The following is an 18,542-nucleotide window of genomic DNA, read 5'->3' as shown; positions in this document are numbered from 1 at the left end:
TGAGAAGGGTCTGAAGCAACCATAACAGTCATACATCTTTCTTAATCTTGCCTTTTTTTCTTTTGTAGTCAGTTAAAATGTCTTTCTTGTATACACCGTCAGTCATCATAGTCTGCAGTATTCATTTGTTGCCCTATACTCTATTTCGAAAAATGGGAAGTATCTATTTTGATATAATGCATCAGCATTTTGGTGATAAACAGACGTTTGATCAGTGTCAGTGGTCATGTGGCACACTGCAACACAAAATAAACGTCATTGATCAAAACTATCTTACATTTACGGTCCATTTAGCAGATGCTTTTATGGGAAGCATCATATGAAGTGTGACAACCTGATTCATCCTTAAACATCCAAGAACATTAAAATTGACCATAAAATAAAATAAAGTAGTTTTATAAGTGAGGGTTTAGAAATATTTCAATAAAATAAAATAAAATCTATTCGCAGAAGGATCAACAGTAGATTGAACGTACAGAGGAGCAAAAATAATAGCAGAAGTCTGCATGTGCAGTGATCATACTGGGCCCTCTGTATACTAAAGCCATGTTTGTTTTCATCAGCTGCAGACAGAGCTGAGCCAGAAGAAGAGGACAAGTTGGGACAAGAGGCTAAAGATCATTGAATAGGTGGAATCAAATTGAGGGTGATAAGGCTTTCTTACGTTGTCACGAACAAAAAAAAAAAAAACATAATTACCCAAGGCTTTTTGGCCCGGAAAAAAAGATTAGTTTTACAAAAAACACGATCATGTTGGGTGGTGTTATGTTCAGAATAGAACCGCTGAAACAAATATAGGGCTGTATACATTATATTAACTCTTTACAGAGAATACTGAGGAATGTCTTATCTTTTAAGATAAACACTATGCCATTCAGACTTGGAAGGGCATTGTGATCAAACGGGCTGCAATCAGCAGTAGTTTGAAATTTATGACATCACTTGCCTACATAGGCTATTACACCATAACATCATAAAATAACTAGCCTATATATTGTAACTAAAATTACAAGGAAGGCAGATGTTATAAAGAAACATTTGTTTTTCCTTATATAAAATGTAGCCTACTGTTATTGTTATTACCACCATTGCCGTTGCTCATATGAATGCTAATCCGAATGTGTGAAGTGAGCAATAGTATAGCCTATGGCCAATAGGTCTCTATAAAAATGCAAATAGGCTCATCCATGTTGATTTGCAGTATACGTACGAGCATCAATGTTGGCGCCTGCAAGAAAAGTTTATCTTTAGGCTCAATTATTCGTCCCTTTAATGACGAGGAATATGTCCAACATGGAACATTTACAGTTGTTTGACTTTATAAACTCCGTTTGAGGACAACAACTTCGATTTTTATCCACGCAGCAATACTGAAACTAAATAATGAAATAAAAATAATACAAATAAAATATTAATATTATCAAATACCTGTTATTAAAGACAATCATAAAGCATTCAAGGTATGTACTGCCAACGATATTCTTTTTAAATATCTGGCTATTTAATAGAGTAGGCTACACTAAATAAGGGACGCAAAGTTGCTGTAATAACCAGACCATACATGAGCAATTCCCGAACAAGATATAAAAAGGAAATGTGCCCTTAAAATTTTCAAAAAAAAATTTATATAAATTGCGCAATATATCTCCACCTGGTTCGAAAAGATGCGGACTTCGACAGTCTGTGACGCGTGGGATGATGCGCGAGCGCTGAACAAAGGCGAAATCACGTGGCAGCGATTGTGAAGGCAGCGGGTGCGTCCCGGGACTGTATAAAAGACCTAACATTCCCACTCCGTCTACACGGAGGAAAATCACACTTCTCAGGTGAGTAGTGCTCGCTCTTCACTAATGAAATAGGCTCAACAACTTTTTACCTAGCCGTTTATATACAGGATAACCAGTTTGTCAGTAAAACTATTGCTTACTAAACTTCCAGTTAACGGTCATTGAGTATTGAACGCGTATCAGTGAAGCAAATCCTGCATGCATACTCGTATCTTCAGATGCGTTTTTGTTTTGTGTGCATTTTTAGAAGGAGCTTTTAAAGAATACTGTTTGGATTCAAATTATTCAATAGCTTACATGATAATTAATAAGTTTAAAGTTCCAATTTCCAAAGTTTATACTTTCTGTTGACGTTGATCTGATTTGTTTCTCTTTAAAGATCTTAATTTTTTTTGTGCCAGTGGTTTAAGATATTGATTTTTTTTTTTCTGTTTCCCCAGGAGTAACTTACTTGTCTGTCCATCAAAATGAGGTCTCTGGTGGTTATCTTTGCTCTGGCAGTTTTTACTGGTATGGGAAAATAAAATCTCCATTCACTCATTGTTTAGTTTTTGTATCTGTTTTGAATATCAGTGCACAATTAAATGTTTTATAGTGTATCTTATCAACTACTACATCACATAAATCGTCATATGCCAAGCTTTGTAATTACTGTAAATTATCTAGCTCTCTCATTTGTGAATAACTTAATATGGCATAAAGTTAACAGTCTCTTCACACCCCTAGGCTGCCATGCTCGTAGCCTGTTCCAGTCTGATGCCCCTCAACCCAGGTGGGAGGAGATGGTGGACCGCTTCTGGCAGCATGTGTCCGAACTCAACACACATGCTAATGGTGTGATGCTGAACGTCAAGGACTCCCAACTCAGCAGAGAGCTTGAGTAAGTTCAGCAGCCATTTTAACATCTATCTACAGCACCATCATACTCATCCTTACATGATCAAATAGCATATGTGCTGCTGAAGCATTGTATGTGACCAGTGTTTTTGGTTTGTTTGTTTTCCAGTACCCTAATTGTTGACACCATGACTGAGCTAGGCTCATACAGTGAAAATCTTCAAACCCAGCTGGCTCCATACGCCTCTGACGCTGCTGGTCAGCTGACCAAAGACCTCCAGCTCCTGGCTGGCAAACTGCAAACTGACATGACCGATGCCAAGGAACGTTCCACTCAGTACATGCAAGAGCTGAAGACCATGGTGGAGCAGAACGCAGATGATGTGAAAGCCCGTGTCAACACATACACACGCAAACTAAAGAAACGCCTGAACAAGGACACAGAGGAGATCCGCACGTAAGTCTGGATGCTCTTTCAGGTGGTCTGAAAGAATTGCAAGTGGGACTACTTGGGTCAACTGACAAAAAGGATAAAGCATTTAACTAATGAAACCATGGGTAATTTTTAAAGATATTAAATCTTCACTTTCATTCCCTACAGCACTGTGGCAACCTACATGGGTGAGCTGCAGTCTCGTGTTTCCCAAAACGCTGATGCCGTGAAGGACCGTTTAGAGCCATACCTTACCCAGGCCCAGGATGGTGCCAGCCAGAAATTGGGTGCCATTAATGAGCTGATGAAGTCCCAGGCGCAGGAGATGAGCGAGCAGTTGGAGGTCCAGGCTGGAGCTCTGAAGGAGAAGCTGGAAAAGACCGCAGAGGAACTGCGCACCTCCCTAGAAGGCCGCATGGATGAGCTGACCAGCCTTCTCGCCCCCTACTCCGAGAAGATCCGTGAGCAGCTGCAGATTGTCATTGACAAGATCAAGGAGGCCTCAGCAGCTCTTCCCACTCAAGCTTAAGAGCTCCACACTTAACTAGTGTTAACACCTAACAGAAACAAGAAGGGAGGTTTTGTGTTACTGAAATGTGCTTTTTTCATTCTGTGAGAGGTTGATAAGTGGTTAAGAACTGGACTCGACTGGACTAGCACTGTCCATTATTGGACAAAAGAATACCATGTACTCACCATGTTTACTTTCTCAGTATTAACCCACTGTCTGAGGATATACTTTCCATAATGTTTTTACAGTAGAGTCGTTTTAAGATCAATCAACTTGTCATGGAAGTTATCTAAGAGATTTTTTTCTAGTAAGTGGGGCCAACCTGGCACCATTCAAAATAAAATTCAAAAGTGCCTTCATCTGCTGAACTAAATCAGAATATATGCAAAGATAGCATTATTTTGCTCCTTTACTTCATGTTTGTGCACTCCTGTGCTTGAATTTGTTTGCAATAAATGTGCGTCCTACTACACAACTAGTTTCTCATTTGATTCTTGTCAAGTGTATATTTCTGTTCCCAGTTCCCACCAAACTCATTTTAACAATCCCACACACATCCCAAACACTAGAAAAAAAAAAAAAAAAAGAAGAAAAAAAACACTTTTAAAGACATTTTAACTTTTATTCAGCAAGGATGCATTAAATTAGACCGAAGTTACAGTAAAAACATTTATAATTTTACAAAAATGTCTATTTCAAATAAATGCTGTTCTTAATGTTCATCAAAGAATCATGAAAAATATATCACTTTTTCCACAAAAAATATTAAGCAACACAACCATTTTTAACATTGATAATAAGAAGAAATGTTTCTTGAGCACCAAATCAGCATATTAGAATGATTTCTGAAGGATCATGTGACACTGAAGACTGGAGTATACAGTAGATTACATTTTTAAAAATATATTAAAATAGAACCTGTTTATTTCACAATATTGCCGTTTTTACGGCAGCCTTGGTGAACATAAAACTGGAAGCTTGTTTCTGCCACAAAATAAATAAAAAAGGCAATGGTGACTTTTTATCTCACAATTCTGTCTTTATAATTCGCAATTCTGACTTTTTTTCTCAGAAATTGTGAGATGTAAACTTGCAACTATTAGATAAAAAGTCTCAATTATCTTTTAAATGGTACTTCAGAAAAAAAAGAAAAGAAAAAAGGTAGTGCTGGGGCCAAAAGTATTCAGGTTGTTTTGCAGTATATTTCTGGCCCATAATCTGAATTATCCTCTTAATAACAGGCTAAGAAATCAGTCTGGCTAAAACATGCACTGTCACACACAACTATTAATATAGGCCTAGGCCTGTAATAAAAGTCAGAGAACAACACATACATATATGGCCTTTTAATATAGGCCTAGGCTTGTAATAAAAGTCAGAGAACAACACATACATATACTGCAAAAAGCAGTTAGCATTTAGCATGATCTCACATTTCAGTGTTTGTATGTTTAGACTTGACTGCTCCACTTTTTATCTGTGTTCGCAATTACGCTGTAAACTTTGGATTCTATTCACCCCCTTATTCCCTCATTTTTACCTTCAGCTCACTGTCACGCATCTCCCTGCCGCCTCCTGCTTTTTCAATAGGACTTGTGTGGGCAAGATCAATCTACTGGTCACACCTTTCCTTCTCCAGTAATCTGAGATTTCAACCATTCCTCAGTTCTGGAGTTCAAGGAAAGGTCTTTTAATGTTGGATTTTTAAATACATTTAAATACATTATTATCAGTTAGGTCCAAATAAAACCTTTTTTTTTTCATATTGTGTGTGTGTGTGTGTGTGTATGTGTGTGTGTAGACATGGGTTAAATAGTGAACACAACTCATAACACTCTAAAGACAAAGGTAAACTAGAATATATGGAATTTGGCAGGCCTAATCAGAAGAATTTCCGCTGTTGTTCATTTACAAGAAAAACACAACAAAACAAACTATCCACTGGCCAAAACAGCTTACATGCACATTTTACTTTTCACAACGACTTGCATTGACAGGAACCTTTGTTTTACATTATCCTTATTAAAAAAAACAACAACTTTATAAACACTTCTTGTCAAAAAGGATCCACCTTTTCTGTCTTTTCTAGTAAACTCTCTCCTCAAACTCTTGATGCACATAACTTTTTACTCTCAGATCCATGTTTCTCAGCTTTGATTGTCTCATGATCAAAGTAACTGTTCTCAAACCGCTATCCTGTTTCTCTCTCCTCTCTCTCCCGGTCTCTATCTCTCTCTCCTGCTGCTTTGAATCTCAAGAAAGACATGTTGAGATCTGTTGCCAAATTCCATTTATTTGCCTGCGGGACTGCAGCATAAAGGAACATGCTGTGCCCCTGGTTATGTTCACTGTCTTTGTTTTTCCTTTTTAATCTCTTCTATCTTGTACTCACATCTGGATAAGCAACACACACCACAACAACAAATGCATTGAGACTGCAAACAATGCACTACCAAACAAACAGTTTCATCTGTCTAGTAGTTGGACGTACATTTTACCAGAAGATTCCACCTTTCATTTCACTCTCTCTCTTTTTTAATGTTTTTTTTTATTATTATTTATATCATCATAGTTTCAGTCTTTGTAACCTACTTTTGTTATTGCTGTTTCCAATTTCTTAATTTGTTCAAGTCCGTGTAGCTAATAAAATACTAAAAAAGATAATACTAAGAAAGAAAATATTACATAACCAGGTTATTGAGCATCACTCCTGAAAAGATATGTCGTAATCCTGGTTACTCCCCGTTTTCCAAGGAAAAAGAGTCCCTTTCTTCACTATAAATGGATGGATTTGCTAGTTAGCTTGTGGTGAAAGAGAAATACCACAACATTCCTTTTCAGTAGCAAACTGTGTCTCGGTCTAAAGATTTTAGCTTTTAATCATGCAGCTGGTCTGGCAGAAAAAAGAAAAAAAAAACCACAAAATAATATGCAAAAGCTTTAGAAGCCCAGCCCAGGCCTGTTCCTGTATATTAGAAACACCTTAATATTTTTTTTTAAATAAATAACAAACAAAAAATCAGGTTTGTACAATGTTTTTGAAGAGCTAACATTTCATGTCATTAGCAAGCAAAATCACATTGCCGTTTTATGCAATCTACAAACGAAGAATTACTAGCTCTGAAACACATCTTTTGTCTCAAAGGTCAAACAATGAACCTTAGATGGCACAGCATGTCGCCGACTATAGACACTAGGATGAGTCCTTCTATTCTCACATTAAATGAAAGACTATGGTCCATCGAATATGTGAAACAAAGAAAAAGAAGTGGCAAATTATGCATGCATGCATGAGAAGGAAAGCTGTAAGCGGTTAGCGGGATTGTCTGAATGGCTTTGGTATAAAAGGTGCAGCAAAGATTGCAGATAAATAACAAAAGAACCATTTTAAGTCCCCCTCACCCACCTAGACTATATGACTGATCAGATGTCAGCAGAGGTAACTGCAGATCACTGCTTCTTGGTGTGATCCCGCATAAACATTATGTCCTCATTTTCCACAGAGCCTCACTTCCCCTTTTTTGAGTCTAGACACTTTCAACACTTTGCATGCTGCACTTGAGCACTTTGAACACTTTTCTCCGTCAGCATTTTCTATCACGATCGAGTCTTTTAATAGATGTACCATAGTACAAGAAAGCATGTTATTTCGCAAAAAAAGTGAAAAAAATAAATAAAAATCAATAAAAGGGCAGAGATGTTTTCTTGACTAAGAGAATAAAAAATACACAGTTCATTGGTCGTCGCTCATCAATAACTGCTGAGTTTGTGTGTGTGTGTGTGTACCTGGTATTCCCAACGTTATGGGGACCAAACTTCCCTGTAAGGAAAGTAATACCAGTAAATTTTGACCTTATGGGGACAGTTTTTCAGGACAGATTTAAGATCAGTGGTGCAAGATTCTAACTAACATATTAAGTGAAATTAATAATTTAAGATATTTTAATGTTTTTGAAAAAAGTCATTTATTTAATCAAAAATACAGTAAAAACTGTAATAAAGGGGAAATATTAATACAATAAAATTGTTATATATTTATATAATATATTTTCTATTGTAATATATTTAACAAAATTATTCCACAGCAATTATACTGCAGCAGTCATTACTCCAGTCTTCAGTGTCACGTGATCTTTCAGAAATCATTCTAATATTCATAAAACATTTCTTATTATTAAATGTTGAAATATTATTTAATATTTTTGGAAACTGCAAACTGACACACATTTTTAAGGATTATTTGTTTAATATAAAGTAAAAAATAACAGCATTTATGTTTTGTCCAACAATTTGGACTTAACTGTCACTTTTGACTAATTTAATGCATCCCAAATAAGTATGTTCTATCAACAACAAAAAATCATACACACCTAAATGGTTTTAATTTATGTACATGTGTCTATATTTTACAGTAAGTAAGTAAATAAATAAATAGATACATTTCCAGACCTGTAGCTTCATGAAAATTAAGCAAAACTTATAAAACTATAAAGTGATGTGTTTGGGCATTTAAGCACAGTATATGACATAAATACTCTATAGCAAGGAACATGCATTACTTTATTTAATGCAATTAAGAAGGCTAGTGCATGACACTGGGTCAATAAAGTTGACTAGAGATCTAATCATCTTGCTGACCTAAAATCCAAAGGTGGTTTTAAAGCAGGCAATCCTGCATCTTTGTTATGCCATAGGTATGAAGCAAGGTTATGCAACTACACTGAGATAAACCACTTCAATTTACTTTAGTCCAAATTCAGTCTATCTCATGTTATGATGTGGCTAAATGGTTAAAGAGCTGTGGAGTAAATCAGTGTGTCCTTACATCAAACAACAAAGTTATGCGCCTCCAGATACAAAAAAACACTGTAAGATGCTTTTAATTGCTGATAAACAACTAAGGCTAAGATTACAGCATTATCTTTGCTTTACAGTCAAAAAGAATCACTTTACAGATGTTCAGACATCCAGCGTGTCCAGAAAGATACATCATCATATGGACAGTCATATTTTATTACTTTCTTAGGGTGAAAGGAATTGACAGCAAAGTGTATGGTGTAGGTATGCCATCTTAGCATGACGTGACATGCTATCTGTTTGCATTTCCCAAATGTTGGCATTTTGCCCACTTCCTCTCTGGTTCAAGGCCTCCATATAGACACAAAGAAATGATGCATTCTCTATTACAGATTATGAGGTTCTTCCAGGCATTAGTTCCAGTTTTAGCCACATACAATAGCATAGCGTGACCATTATTGACCACTTCAAATTGTAGCTACTGAAATCAATACCAAAACTGCTCTCAGCTACAATGGGAACTAAAGTTTTAGATCCTTTTTTAAAATCTTGTATATTCAATAAATAATGACTTTGCCGATGAAGCACAATACTATTTTAGGTAAATGTTATTTTTTTTAGCATAAAAGTTTTGTGCAAAATGGGGCAGTAGACACTGAGGATTGCTACAGGAATTTGACTGAGGAAAGATTTATTGAATTTATAGTCCACAGACACTGTTGTTTTGACTTTCAGAAGAGTTTAGAAAGTATGTAAGTGTTGACAAGATCATGTAAGCAATTGTAAAATCCCTTATAATGAATTAACGTTGTACCATACAGTGACTGTGCACCAGAGTATAAAGAAAATGCCTACTGTTTTGTAACAAGATGTTAACTAAAGCCATTTAAGCCATGGCAAAACAGAAAGAAGAACAACAGAGATGTAGGCCTACGGGAAGAGTGAATGACCGCAGGAGGTCTTAATAGGTCAGAGGTGGCGTTATCACACTACGTCAGCTCAGTCCAGCTATAAAGGACCAAGCCAACGGTTTGTCATCACAATCTCAACCCCATTCTCTTGAGAACTACAAGCAAGGTATGACAATTTACATTAAATTTATTCACGTGATAACTTTCCAAACTTTTAAACAGAGTAAGGAGCGAATCTACCGAGCTTTTCAGTGGAGCAATAGAACAGACGTTCTTTTCTTACCTTAAGTAAATAGTATATTGGCGACATCTAGGCGTCATTGCTTGTCAGCATCTGTACATTCAGCAGCTACAGCTTAACAATTACAGTGCTTTGAAAATATGGAAAAACAAGCATTAGAATAAGCACAAGAAGCATATTTTTAAAATTATTTATTTAGTATTGTTTTGTATCTTCATTTGCATTGGTTTCCAAAAGCGAATGTCTTCGTGTAGGCTTTTCAGCACTAACGTAGGCTGTCATATAGGTTATTTTAACTCTTCTCGTTGAAGCAGATGGTTCTTTAAAATTGTAATATGTCATTTTATCAAATATATTTCGCTTAAAACAGTTACGAAGTAGGCCTACCTAATAAAAAAATAAAAATTAAAAAATTAAAAAAAACGTCTACGCATTGTTGTGACAGTATAGGTTTACGTTCATTTGTGACGTAGCCTATCAAATAATTGTATCTTAAATCGGTCGAAATGACCACTGTCCGTAATCGTTGGCTCTCTAAACTCGTTTTATTTTCTGTGTGTTACAGAAAAGACTGAAAAGATGAAACTGTACCTGGCTGCAGCCGTGCTGATGCTTGTACTTGCTGTACACACAGGTAATTGTCCATCTGATTTTTAAGATAAAATATTCTCAAGACATATTAAACATCAGTTCTTAGTATATAGAATGCTATTTCACATCAGTTCAAATGAGATTTATGCATTAACAACGTTTACCTGAAATTCAAACAGAGGCCCAGGATGAGCCCACACTGGAGCAGCGTTTCGCCACTTTCCAGACCCAGGTGAAGGAGATTGCAGAGGACCTGACAGAGAAGACCAAGACCACCTTTCAACAGTTGGATCAGAGCGAGTTTGCTACTAAAACCAAGTAAGATCATTATAATTCATAACTTTTTTTTTTTTTTTTTTTATAAAATGTAACTTTACATGTTATATTTATTTATAAAAAGCATTATTAAAATGGTCATGTTGTAGGCCTATATAGAAGCTGCTTCACATTTCTGTGGCTTTTTCTAACATGGATGTGTGTTTTTGTCTTGGCAGGAGCTGGTTTAGTGAGCAGTTTGAGAAGATGAAGCAGAAGATGTCTGAAACCTTCCAATAAAATAAAAATCTCTGCAACCCTGCAATGACTTTGTCATATGTGATATCACCCCCACCCTGTTGTGCCAACTGGTGAATTTGTTACAGTTTAAAACGACTTCAAACTGTGATGATCTGCTTGTCATTTGTGTAATCTGTAAAGTATCGTACAATTTTGTGGGATGCTGTTAAATATTATGGAAAATTTTGAAATCTAAAAATTCATTCTGAATTTTTTTCAAAACAATAAACAGTCAAAAAAGAACCAGTTTGTGTTTGTTTCATTTGAAATGTGCTCATATTAACAATGACATATTGGACTATTTTGAATATAAATTTGAATGATTTTTTTTATATATATATTTGTATCAACCTACATAACAGGAATATGCTACATAATGTTATAAATCAGTTTTAGTAGTTTAGTCAGTTATTTCTAAAAGCAGATAAACTGATAAAGAGCAATATACAGGCACACACTAACTATAAATGATGCCATAGCATCAATATAACACCAATCAATAAAGGGTCAATCAATATATACTATATAAACCAGTATGCAAAGTTGCAAATCATAGGTCAAGGGGCTTCTAGCATCAAACCACATCAGGCTAAAGTCACTGTTTGTCCTCAGTTAATGATCATTACATTCCCATGATTAATATCAACCCATGCAGTTCAGCAGTCAAGAGGACTGACTAACTGACCCCTTTTCTTTGAATTACATCCCACTATTGAATTTCTCTGGCCTAAATGCAACTAATGTAAACTTGTTTTTCTGTTCAGTACCTCAAAGGATCAAGGTTGAAACATCCTCCATATGGGCTAATAGTAACTGAAAAACTGTCAGCTGGTAACAGGAATCATGCTTATATAATAATCTAATATTTATAGACCTTTTGTGGAAGGCTTTGCTGTGCATTTACACTTAACAGGAATATATCCCAAAAAGCTACCAATATACTATTGTTTAAATATAAATTATTGTAAAAAATATACAGCATATATGTAGTTGTTACCAGATGAGTTCAACAGCATGAAGATTGCTGTATGCGTTGCTAAACCAAAAACCATCATGCTGTTGAACTGATCTGGTAATGATACTGCATATTATTCTCCATATCTTTCTTGCATTTTCTTTGGCCAAAACCAATTAAAATATCGTAAGATTAATGGAGAAAGTCAAATGGCTCAGGGCCATATGGACCCCGACCCCACCTTCAAGTGAACACCCCACAAACGAAACCCCGGGAAATATATAAATATAAATACTTATATAAATACTATGTAAAATATTTATTTACTTACATTTATATTATTATCTATATATATAATTATATTATATACGTTTTTAAATATAAAATTGTACCCCAAACTCCACAAAGGCTTGTTTTTGCTAAGTAAACAGCAGACAGTGCCTACTCAGAAATGGTGTGATCTGTTTCTCTGAATTGATACAAATACAGCATTGCTGGAGCAAGTTAGCACTCTCCAAAGAACACACCGAACCAAAGACAACTTCATCGCAAAAGCCTCAGAAAACAGTGCGTCTGGCAAACAGTTCTTCTGAAGAAAAAAATATTACATCTACTTCTCCACTTCTACATTAACTCTAAAGGTACATATGTACTATATATGTTTAAGTTTTACTTGTTACCACCATATTGTAATAATGTATATGTAAGCTATTCCAAATCTATTATTACCAATTGATGAACTCAACTGATTGATCTGCCAGATGTCCAGATTGGTGCTCTTTGTTCTGGTGGTGATGTTGCAAGGTCTGTCTATGTATATATTTTATTTATCACTGCTTTTGATATAAAAGACTAAATATATATAGATTTAAAAATCAATGGAAATATCTATCATGCAACTTATTTTACAATCTGTAAATCTATGGCCCCCCTAGTGTGTTTGACATTGTCCAACCCGTTGCCTTCTGCTGCTCCAGACAATGCTGGACTTCTTGGAAGAGCACAGCAGTTGTACAGGTACAGCTAATACAAATTCTTTATTTACTGCTAAAATTTAGTGGGGACATGTTGTTTTACTTCTGTGTTTGTTTGTGTGTCTGACTGATACAGGGACACAAAGACTAAAGTTCTAAATGTTGGCAGCATAGCTGCTGATTTCGTTGGCATGTACTTTGAGGACCATCTCAAACCTGTAGCTGACTCTTACATGGAGTGGGCTAAAGACGGTGCAAGTTCCCTTTGGGAGAGAATGAAAATAAAAATCCCCACCTTCAGATCAACCCAAGATAAATAAGCAGAACAGAACTTTAGGGAACAAAAAGACTCCCGGTCAAACCTCACTTAAGTTTTAAGTATACTGATATTGTGGAATTAATGCACTGAATCATGCCACCAATGTAGCCATTCCATTGCAATAATGCAAACATGACGTAATGTAAAAAGTGCAACTAAACTGTAAGAATGTTTCCTTTTAACACCTAATTAATAAAAGTGCTGGATAATATCACAGAACAAATATATTGTGGAATCTTTGAATGAGAAACAGTGGATGGAGTAGGAAATAAAAAAAGAATTAAGGAAGAATAGAGAGACAAAAATGCTAAATGAATAGAATATGAATAATGATATTTAATCTAATTAAAAAAATTTAAAAGAAGGAAAAAAAAAGGTCCACGGGTTTTAGATTAGACACGTTATGTTCCAAAGTGGAAAGTTCACTGGGTCTGATTCTGTCAATTTGGCATGTTGAAAGCTTTTCACAACCTTTGGACAGCCTTTGCTCAACCCTTAGTTTATGTACATTAAAGTCAAGAACATTGATTCTGGCACTCATGCAAAAAAAAAAAAAAAAAAAAAAAAAATGAAATCACTGTCCAAGCACAATCAGTAAATTTAGTGCTGAATAGGTTAAGAAAATGTGTAAGAAAATGAGAAATTTTTATTTGAATGTCTAAAAACTAAAAATGTAGAAATATTTAGCCTTTCAGATTGCCTACAGACTTCTGTGTTGAGAAGTATATTCACATATTTAATATATTAATATGTATTTCTTTTTATTAAAAAAAGCCATCATGTGCAATTTATGATTGCAACTTACAAAAATGTCTCTTTTGTCTCTTCTTTGTGTTCATGTAACTCAGCATGGTGCTAGCAACGTTAAGAGTTTGGGTTTAAACCCCAGGGAAATACAAATTAACAAAATGTGTACTTTACAGGCAGGACTTTTTGAAACTGGGATAGGGTCACCTAAGAGGTCAAAAAAGGTTTCAAGGGGGTCAATGGAAAACCAGTGAAATATTTTAGGACTCCTAAAACAACAGTATTGAGAAAAGCGCTATACAAATAAATTTAAATTGAACTGAAATGTTTCTCTTTTAGGTTTATACATCTCACAACATCTAACAATGGGTTGAAATATAATGGGTAGGGATATTTACCAACAAATTATAAAAAAAAATCTGGAAAATCTGTTGAGATATATACTAACAAATGCTAAAAAATGATCTGGAATATATTTACTTTTTTTATTAACCATATCCTTTCTTTTCTTTTAGAGCTTTTCTTTTCTTTTCTTTTCTTTTCTTTTCTTTTCTTTTCTTTTCTTTTCTTTTCTTTTCTTTTCTTTTCTTTTCTTTTTGCATTTCTTTTCTTTTCTTTTCTTCTTCTTTTGAAGCTGCTTGTATAAAAGTGCCTGCTAAGTGTATACATTTATCCTTAATGTATCTTTAAACACTCACATCAACATCTTTAATATATAAGAGGTCGCAAAAGGTTTCTAGCTGGTCAATGGAAAACCAGTGTAATATTTTAGGTCTCCCAAAACTATAATAACAGTATTGTGAAAGGTGCCATGCAAATAAATTTGAATTGAACTGAAATGTTTCTCTCTAGGTTCATACATCTAACATCACTCTAATAATGGGTAGAAAAGAAAGGATATTGTTAATTAAAAAAAGTATATATATATATATCTTTTTGCATTACTTTGCTTTTGAAGCTGCTTTGTATAAAATTACCTGTGTATGAATATATCCTTAATGCATCTTTAAACACTCGTCTTTAATTAGTGATTTCATAAGTATAGTCTCATGCCTTATTAATACACATACAGGGAACAGTGGACTTTGAGTGGACAAACCATGGTGTACATGTTTGCCCGAACAGTAAGTCCACCCGCGTGGGTGTGTATACATGCAGCATGAGTATGTGATTGATTGTGAGTTATTGAGTGTGTGTGTGATGACGTTTGTTTGGTCAAGCGGTCAGGCAGATATAGGGATGGACGGCAGACAATATAACTGCAGACTCAGCTGGTGCAGTTGACTCCAGTCCTTTATTTCTCTCTACAGGAATCTAACTAGCACAAGGTAAAGTGAGTCTTCACTATGATGCTCTTATTTATACATGCATTCATGCATTAACATGGGGATAAACTACTTACAATGCCTCATTATTTTAAAAAGAATTTAAATGCATCTCTCTTTTTTGCCGCAAATGCAAAACAATACATATTGCATTATAAACATATTTTCTTGACTGTTTGTACATTTGAATTTTTGGTTTGTGCATGTTTTAAATACATGTAAGAGTTCAACTTTAAGAGAAAACTGGTGATATTCAAATATATTCCAAGCATATCATGTCTAAATTTCTGTCTCCTCTCCTAGATGAAGCTGACATTTGCTCTCATCCTTGCACTCCAAGGTAAAAACTAGTTCTTAAAAATTGGATCTCTTTGTTAACTGGTGCACAACTGTACAAAAGAAAGATACTTTAGAACAGAAGGCCTGTTCATTTCGATTTGCTCATCCAAATTATGACCCTAATGGAAGTTTTAAGCAGATTTAATTCAAACAAGAAGTAAAATAAGTCACAAATCTATTTGCATTTAGTACTGTATAAATACATGATAAGTGTATTTATGTATGTGGCATCTCAGCATGTAGACATGTTTCGATGAACAGCAGTTTACCAGGTGCACATAATCCTGCAGACCTTTATCTGGTCCAAATTCTGTTTTCACACAATAATAACCAGAAATTCTTCAATGAATGTGGGTAAGCATGCTGTTTTAGGTGGGCACAGTGCTCTTTTATATCATTCTCAAGGTCTTTTCTTCCTCTTGTAGTGTCGGTGTGTGTCTGGGCACAGCAATGGCCCGAGCCTGACAAGGAGTTAGTTGAGAAATATGAGGGACTGAAGGCAGTTTTCTTTAAGAGGCTTGTCACTGCTTGGGAAAAGGTTAAAGACTCAGCTCAGCCATTGCTAGAGAGCTCACCAATAGGAGGAAGAGCCCAGGAGATGTATGATGATCTTAAGAAACGCCCAAGAGTGGAAAGCGCCGTCAAAATTGTCAGGTGAGGGCTGCCTCAAACTTGTCAAATGGCTCTTACAGCATCATGTGACGAAACTGTGAGTAAATCAATGTGTGCTTCTTCCAGCGGTCTGGCCGGTGAGCTGGAGCCTGTGGTGGACAAAGCTCGCATGGCTCTTCTCGGTGCTTATGGCCATTACCTCCGTCCCTACGTTGGCGAACACCTGGACAAAGCAATCACCAGCATCAAGCCAGTGCTGGATACCGTCCTGCCTCAAGAGGCTTAGAGTCCACTGCTCATCAAACACTGACTTCAACCAAGCAAACATGCATTTTCATTGCTTTAATAATAGATCCAAATCTGAAACGATCTGACAGCTGTGTGTCCAGCACAGTCAACATGTCAGTACAGTTTATTTGCATCTATATACTGTATCTGTGTATTTGATACTGTTCTGTTTAGTGCAGAGAAAAAAATAACATCCGGTCATGTGATTTTTTATGCCTCATAAAGAAACAAGATTTGAAATTCATTTGAAATAAAAAAAACCTCTGGAAAATGCAAACCCTGGTTTTGGATGTGATTAACTAATGTGTGCTGTAGCACAAAACTAAAACATAGGTATATTAATGTAAACATGATGTATTTATTTTAAACACCTGAAATGTCAATTTTCACACATGCATTGAACACTTGTGTAATGACCACTGATAAGGTCCACAGTCCCACTCTGACATGAACATAAGAATTAGACTCTAGAAGAAATGTAGTATTTGACAGAATAGAAATGAGCAACTACTGTATACTCGACTCATTCTGTCCATCACTGATAAAAAGCTATTTTCATACAATTTTCACCTTTAGCTTTTGGATTATAGAAATTTAGTGTCAACTAATAAAAATAAAAAAATAATACAATCATGCTCAAAAGTTTACATACATCTAGCAGAATCTGCAAAATGTTAATTTTAACAAAATAAGGGGGATCATACAAAATGCATGTTACTGTCCTGATCAAGATATTTTACATACAGTCCACAAGACAAAAAATAGCTGAATTTATAAAAATTACCCCGATTCTTAATAGTGTGTCATTAACTGGATGATCCACGACTGTTTTTTGTTTGTTTTGTGATGGTTGTTCTTGAGTCCCTTGTTTGTCCTGAGCAGTTAAATTGTCCAATGTTCTTCAGAAAAATCCTTCAGGTCCTGCAAATTTTGCACATTTAATATCTTTCCACACTGAGGACAATTGAGGGACTCAAACACAACTATTTAAAAAGGTTCATTCACTGATGCTCCAGAAGGAAACACAATGCATTAAGAGCCAGGGGATGAAAACTTTTTGATTTTGAAAATCAAGGTAAATTGTACTGTTGCTTTTACTGTTGTACTGTTGCCTCCGAAGGGCAGTACTAAATAAAAAAATAAAATAAAAAAAAATTAAACAAAATAAGAAAAATTGGGACATCTTCATCCTGCTTTGCTCGATCACAAGTTCAGTATGGAGTACCACAAGGCTCATTACTAGGACCGTTGCTGTTCACTCTGTACATGCTACCCTTGGGAGATTTCATTAGGAAGCATGGGATTAGTTTTCACTGTTATGCCGATGATACTCAGCTCTATATCTCTTCGCGGCCAAGAAATTAACGGAATGCATAGCTGATATAAAAATTTGGAAGACTAGTAATTTCCTATTATTTAATTCTGAAAAAAAAAAAAACGGAGTTTCTAATGATTGGACAAAAAACCTCTGCATGTACTAACCTAGAATACTGACTAACAATTGATGGCTGCTCTGTAAAGTCTTCGTCGTCGGTTAGGAACCTGGGTGTGCTCTTTGATACCAATCTTTAATTTGAAAGCCATGTTTCTAGCATCTGTAAAACCGCATTCTTTTATCTTAAAATATATATAGATTATGACATATGCTTTCAATGAAAAATGCGGAACAGTTAGTTTGTGCGTTCATGACCTCAAGGCTAGATTATTGTAATGCTCTTATGGGTGGTTGCCCTGCCCGCATAATAAACAAACTACTGCTGGTCCAAAACGCAGCAGCTTGAGTTCTTACTAGAACCAGGAAGTATGACCATTTTAGCCCGGTTTTGTCAACACTGCATTGGCTCCCTATTAAACATCGTATAAATTTGAAAATATTGCTGATTACTTACAAAGTACTAAATAGTTTAGCTCCCCAGTACTTGAGCGTGCTCTTAACGCATTATAGTCCTGCGCGTCTATTGGGATCTCAAAACTCTAGCCAGTTTGATAATATCAAAATTGACTGCTGGCGGTAGATCCTTTTCCTATTTAGCACCTAAACTCTGGAACAGTCTTCCTAACATTGTCCAAGAAGCAGACACACTCTGTCAGTTTAAATCTAGACTAAAAACACATCTTTCTAACCTGGAATACACATAGAAAATTATACATTCCTATTATTCAAATCAGTTAAATGATTATTAGGCTGCATAAATTAGGTCAGCCGGAACCGGGAACACTTCCTATAACACCCAATGTACCCGTTACATTTTAAGAAGAATGGCATCTATACTAATGTTAGTCTTTCTGCTTATTCCAGGTTCACTGTAATCAGCTGGAT

General features: G+C 35.5%; 4 protein-coding genes across 4 annotated transcripts; all 4 read left to right on the top strand.

The window, feature by feature from the left end:
* The first annotated feature begins 1,688 nt into the window (after window positions 1–1,688).
* Window positions 1,689–3,836, top strand: apoeb (apolipoprotein Eb). Its single transcript, XM_084087978.1, has 5 exons — window positions 1,689–1,826; window positions 2,228–2,297; window positions 2,514–2,667; window positions 2,794–3,081; window positions 3,226–3,836. The coding sequence occupies exons 2-5, from the start codon at window positions 2,255–2,257 to the stop codon at window positions 3,584–3,586; spliced, it is 846 nt and encodes a 281-aa protein (XP_083944104.1). The 5' UTR covers window positions 1,689–1,826; window positions 2,228–2,254; the 3' UTR covers window positions 3,587–3,836.
* Window positions 3,837–9,351: 5,515 nt separating this feature from the next.
* apoc1 (apolipoprotein C-I) lies at window positions 9,352–10,906 on the top strand. Its single transcript, XM_084087977.1, has 4 exons — window positions 9,352–9,442; window positions 10,083–10,151; window positions 10,288–10,426; window positions 10,603–10,906. Exons 2-4 carry the CDS (start codon window positions 10,097–10,099, stop codon window positions 10,661–10,663), a joined length of 255 nt encoding a protein of 84 aa, XP_083944103.1. The 5' UTR covers window positions 9,352–9,442; window positions 10,083–10,096; the 3' UTR covers window positions 10,664–10,906.
* Window positions 10,907–12,091: 1,185 nt separating this feature from the next.
* Window positions 12,092–13,134, top strand: apoc4 (apolipoprotein C-IV). Its single transcript, XM_084087976.1, has 4 exons — window positions 12,092–12,259; window positions 12,380–12,422; window positions 12,554–12,635; window positions 12,729–13,134. The coding sequence occupies exons 2-4, from the start codon at window positions 12,380–12,382 to the stop codon at window positions 12,910–12,912; spliced, it is 309 nt and encodes a 102-aa protein (XP_083944102.1). The 5' UTR covers window positions 12,092–12,259; the 3' UTR covers window positions 12,913–13,134.
* Window positions 13,135–14,790: 1,656 nt separating this feature from the next.
* On the top strand, window positions 14,791–16,499 carry apoa2 (apolipoprotein A-II). The gene is made up of 4 exons (XM_084087975.1): window positions 14,791–14,986; window positions 15,287–15,323; window positions 15,748–15,976; window positions 16,061–16,499. The coding sequence occupies exons 2-4, from the start codon at window positions 15,287–15,289 to the stop codon at window positions 16,218–16,220; spliced, it is 426 nt and encodes a 141-aa protein (XP_083944101.1). The 5' UTR covers window positions 14,791–14,986; the 3' UTR covers window positions 16,221–16,499.
* The last annotated feature ends 2,043 nt before the right edge of the window (window positions 16,500–18,542 follow it).

Source organism: Abramis brama, assembly GCF_963993115.1.
Source record: "Abramis brama genome assembly, chromosome: 17".
Taxonomy (NCBI): Eukaryota; Metazoa; Chordata; class Actinopteri; order Cypriniformes; family Leuciscidae; genus Abramis; species Abramis brama.
Note: the sequence above shows the minus strand (reverse complement) of the source record. Positions and strands in the feature narration are given on the sequence as shown.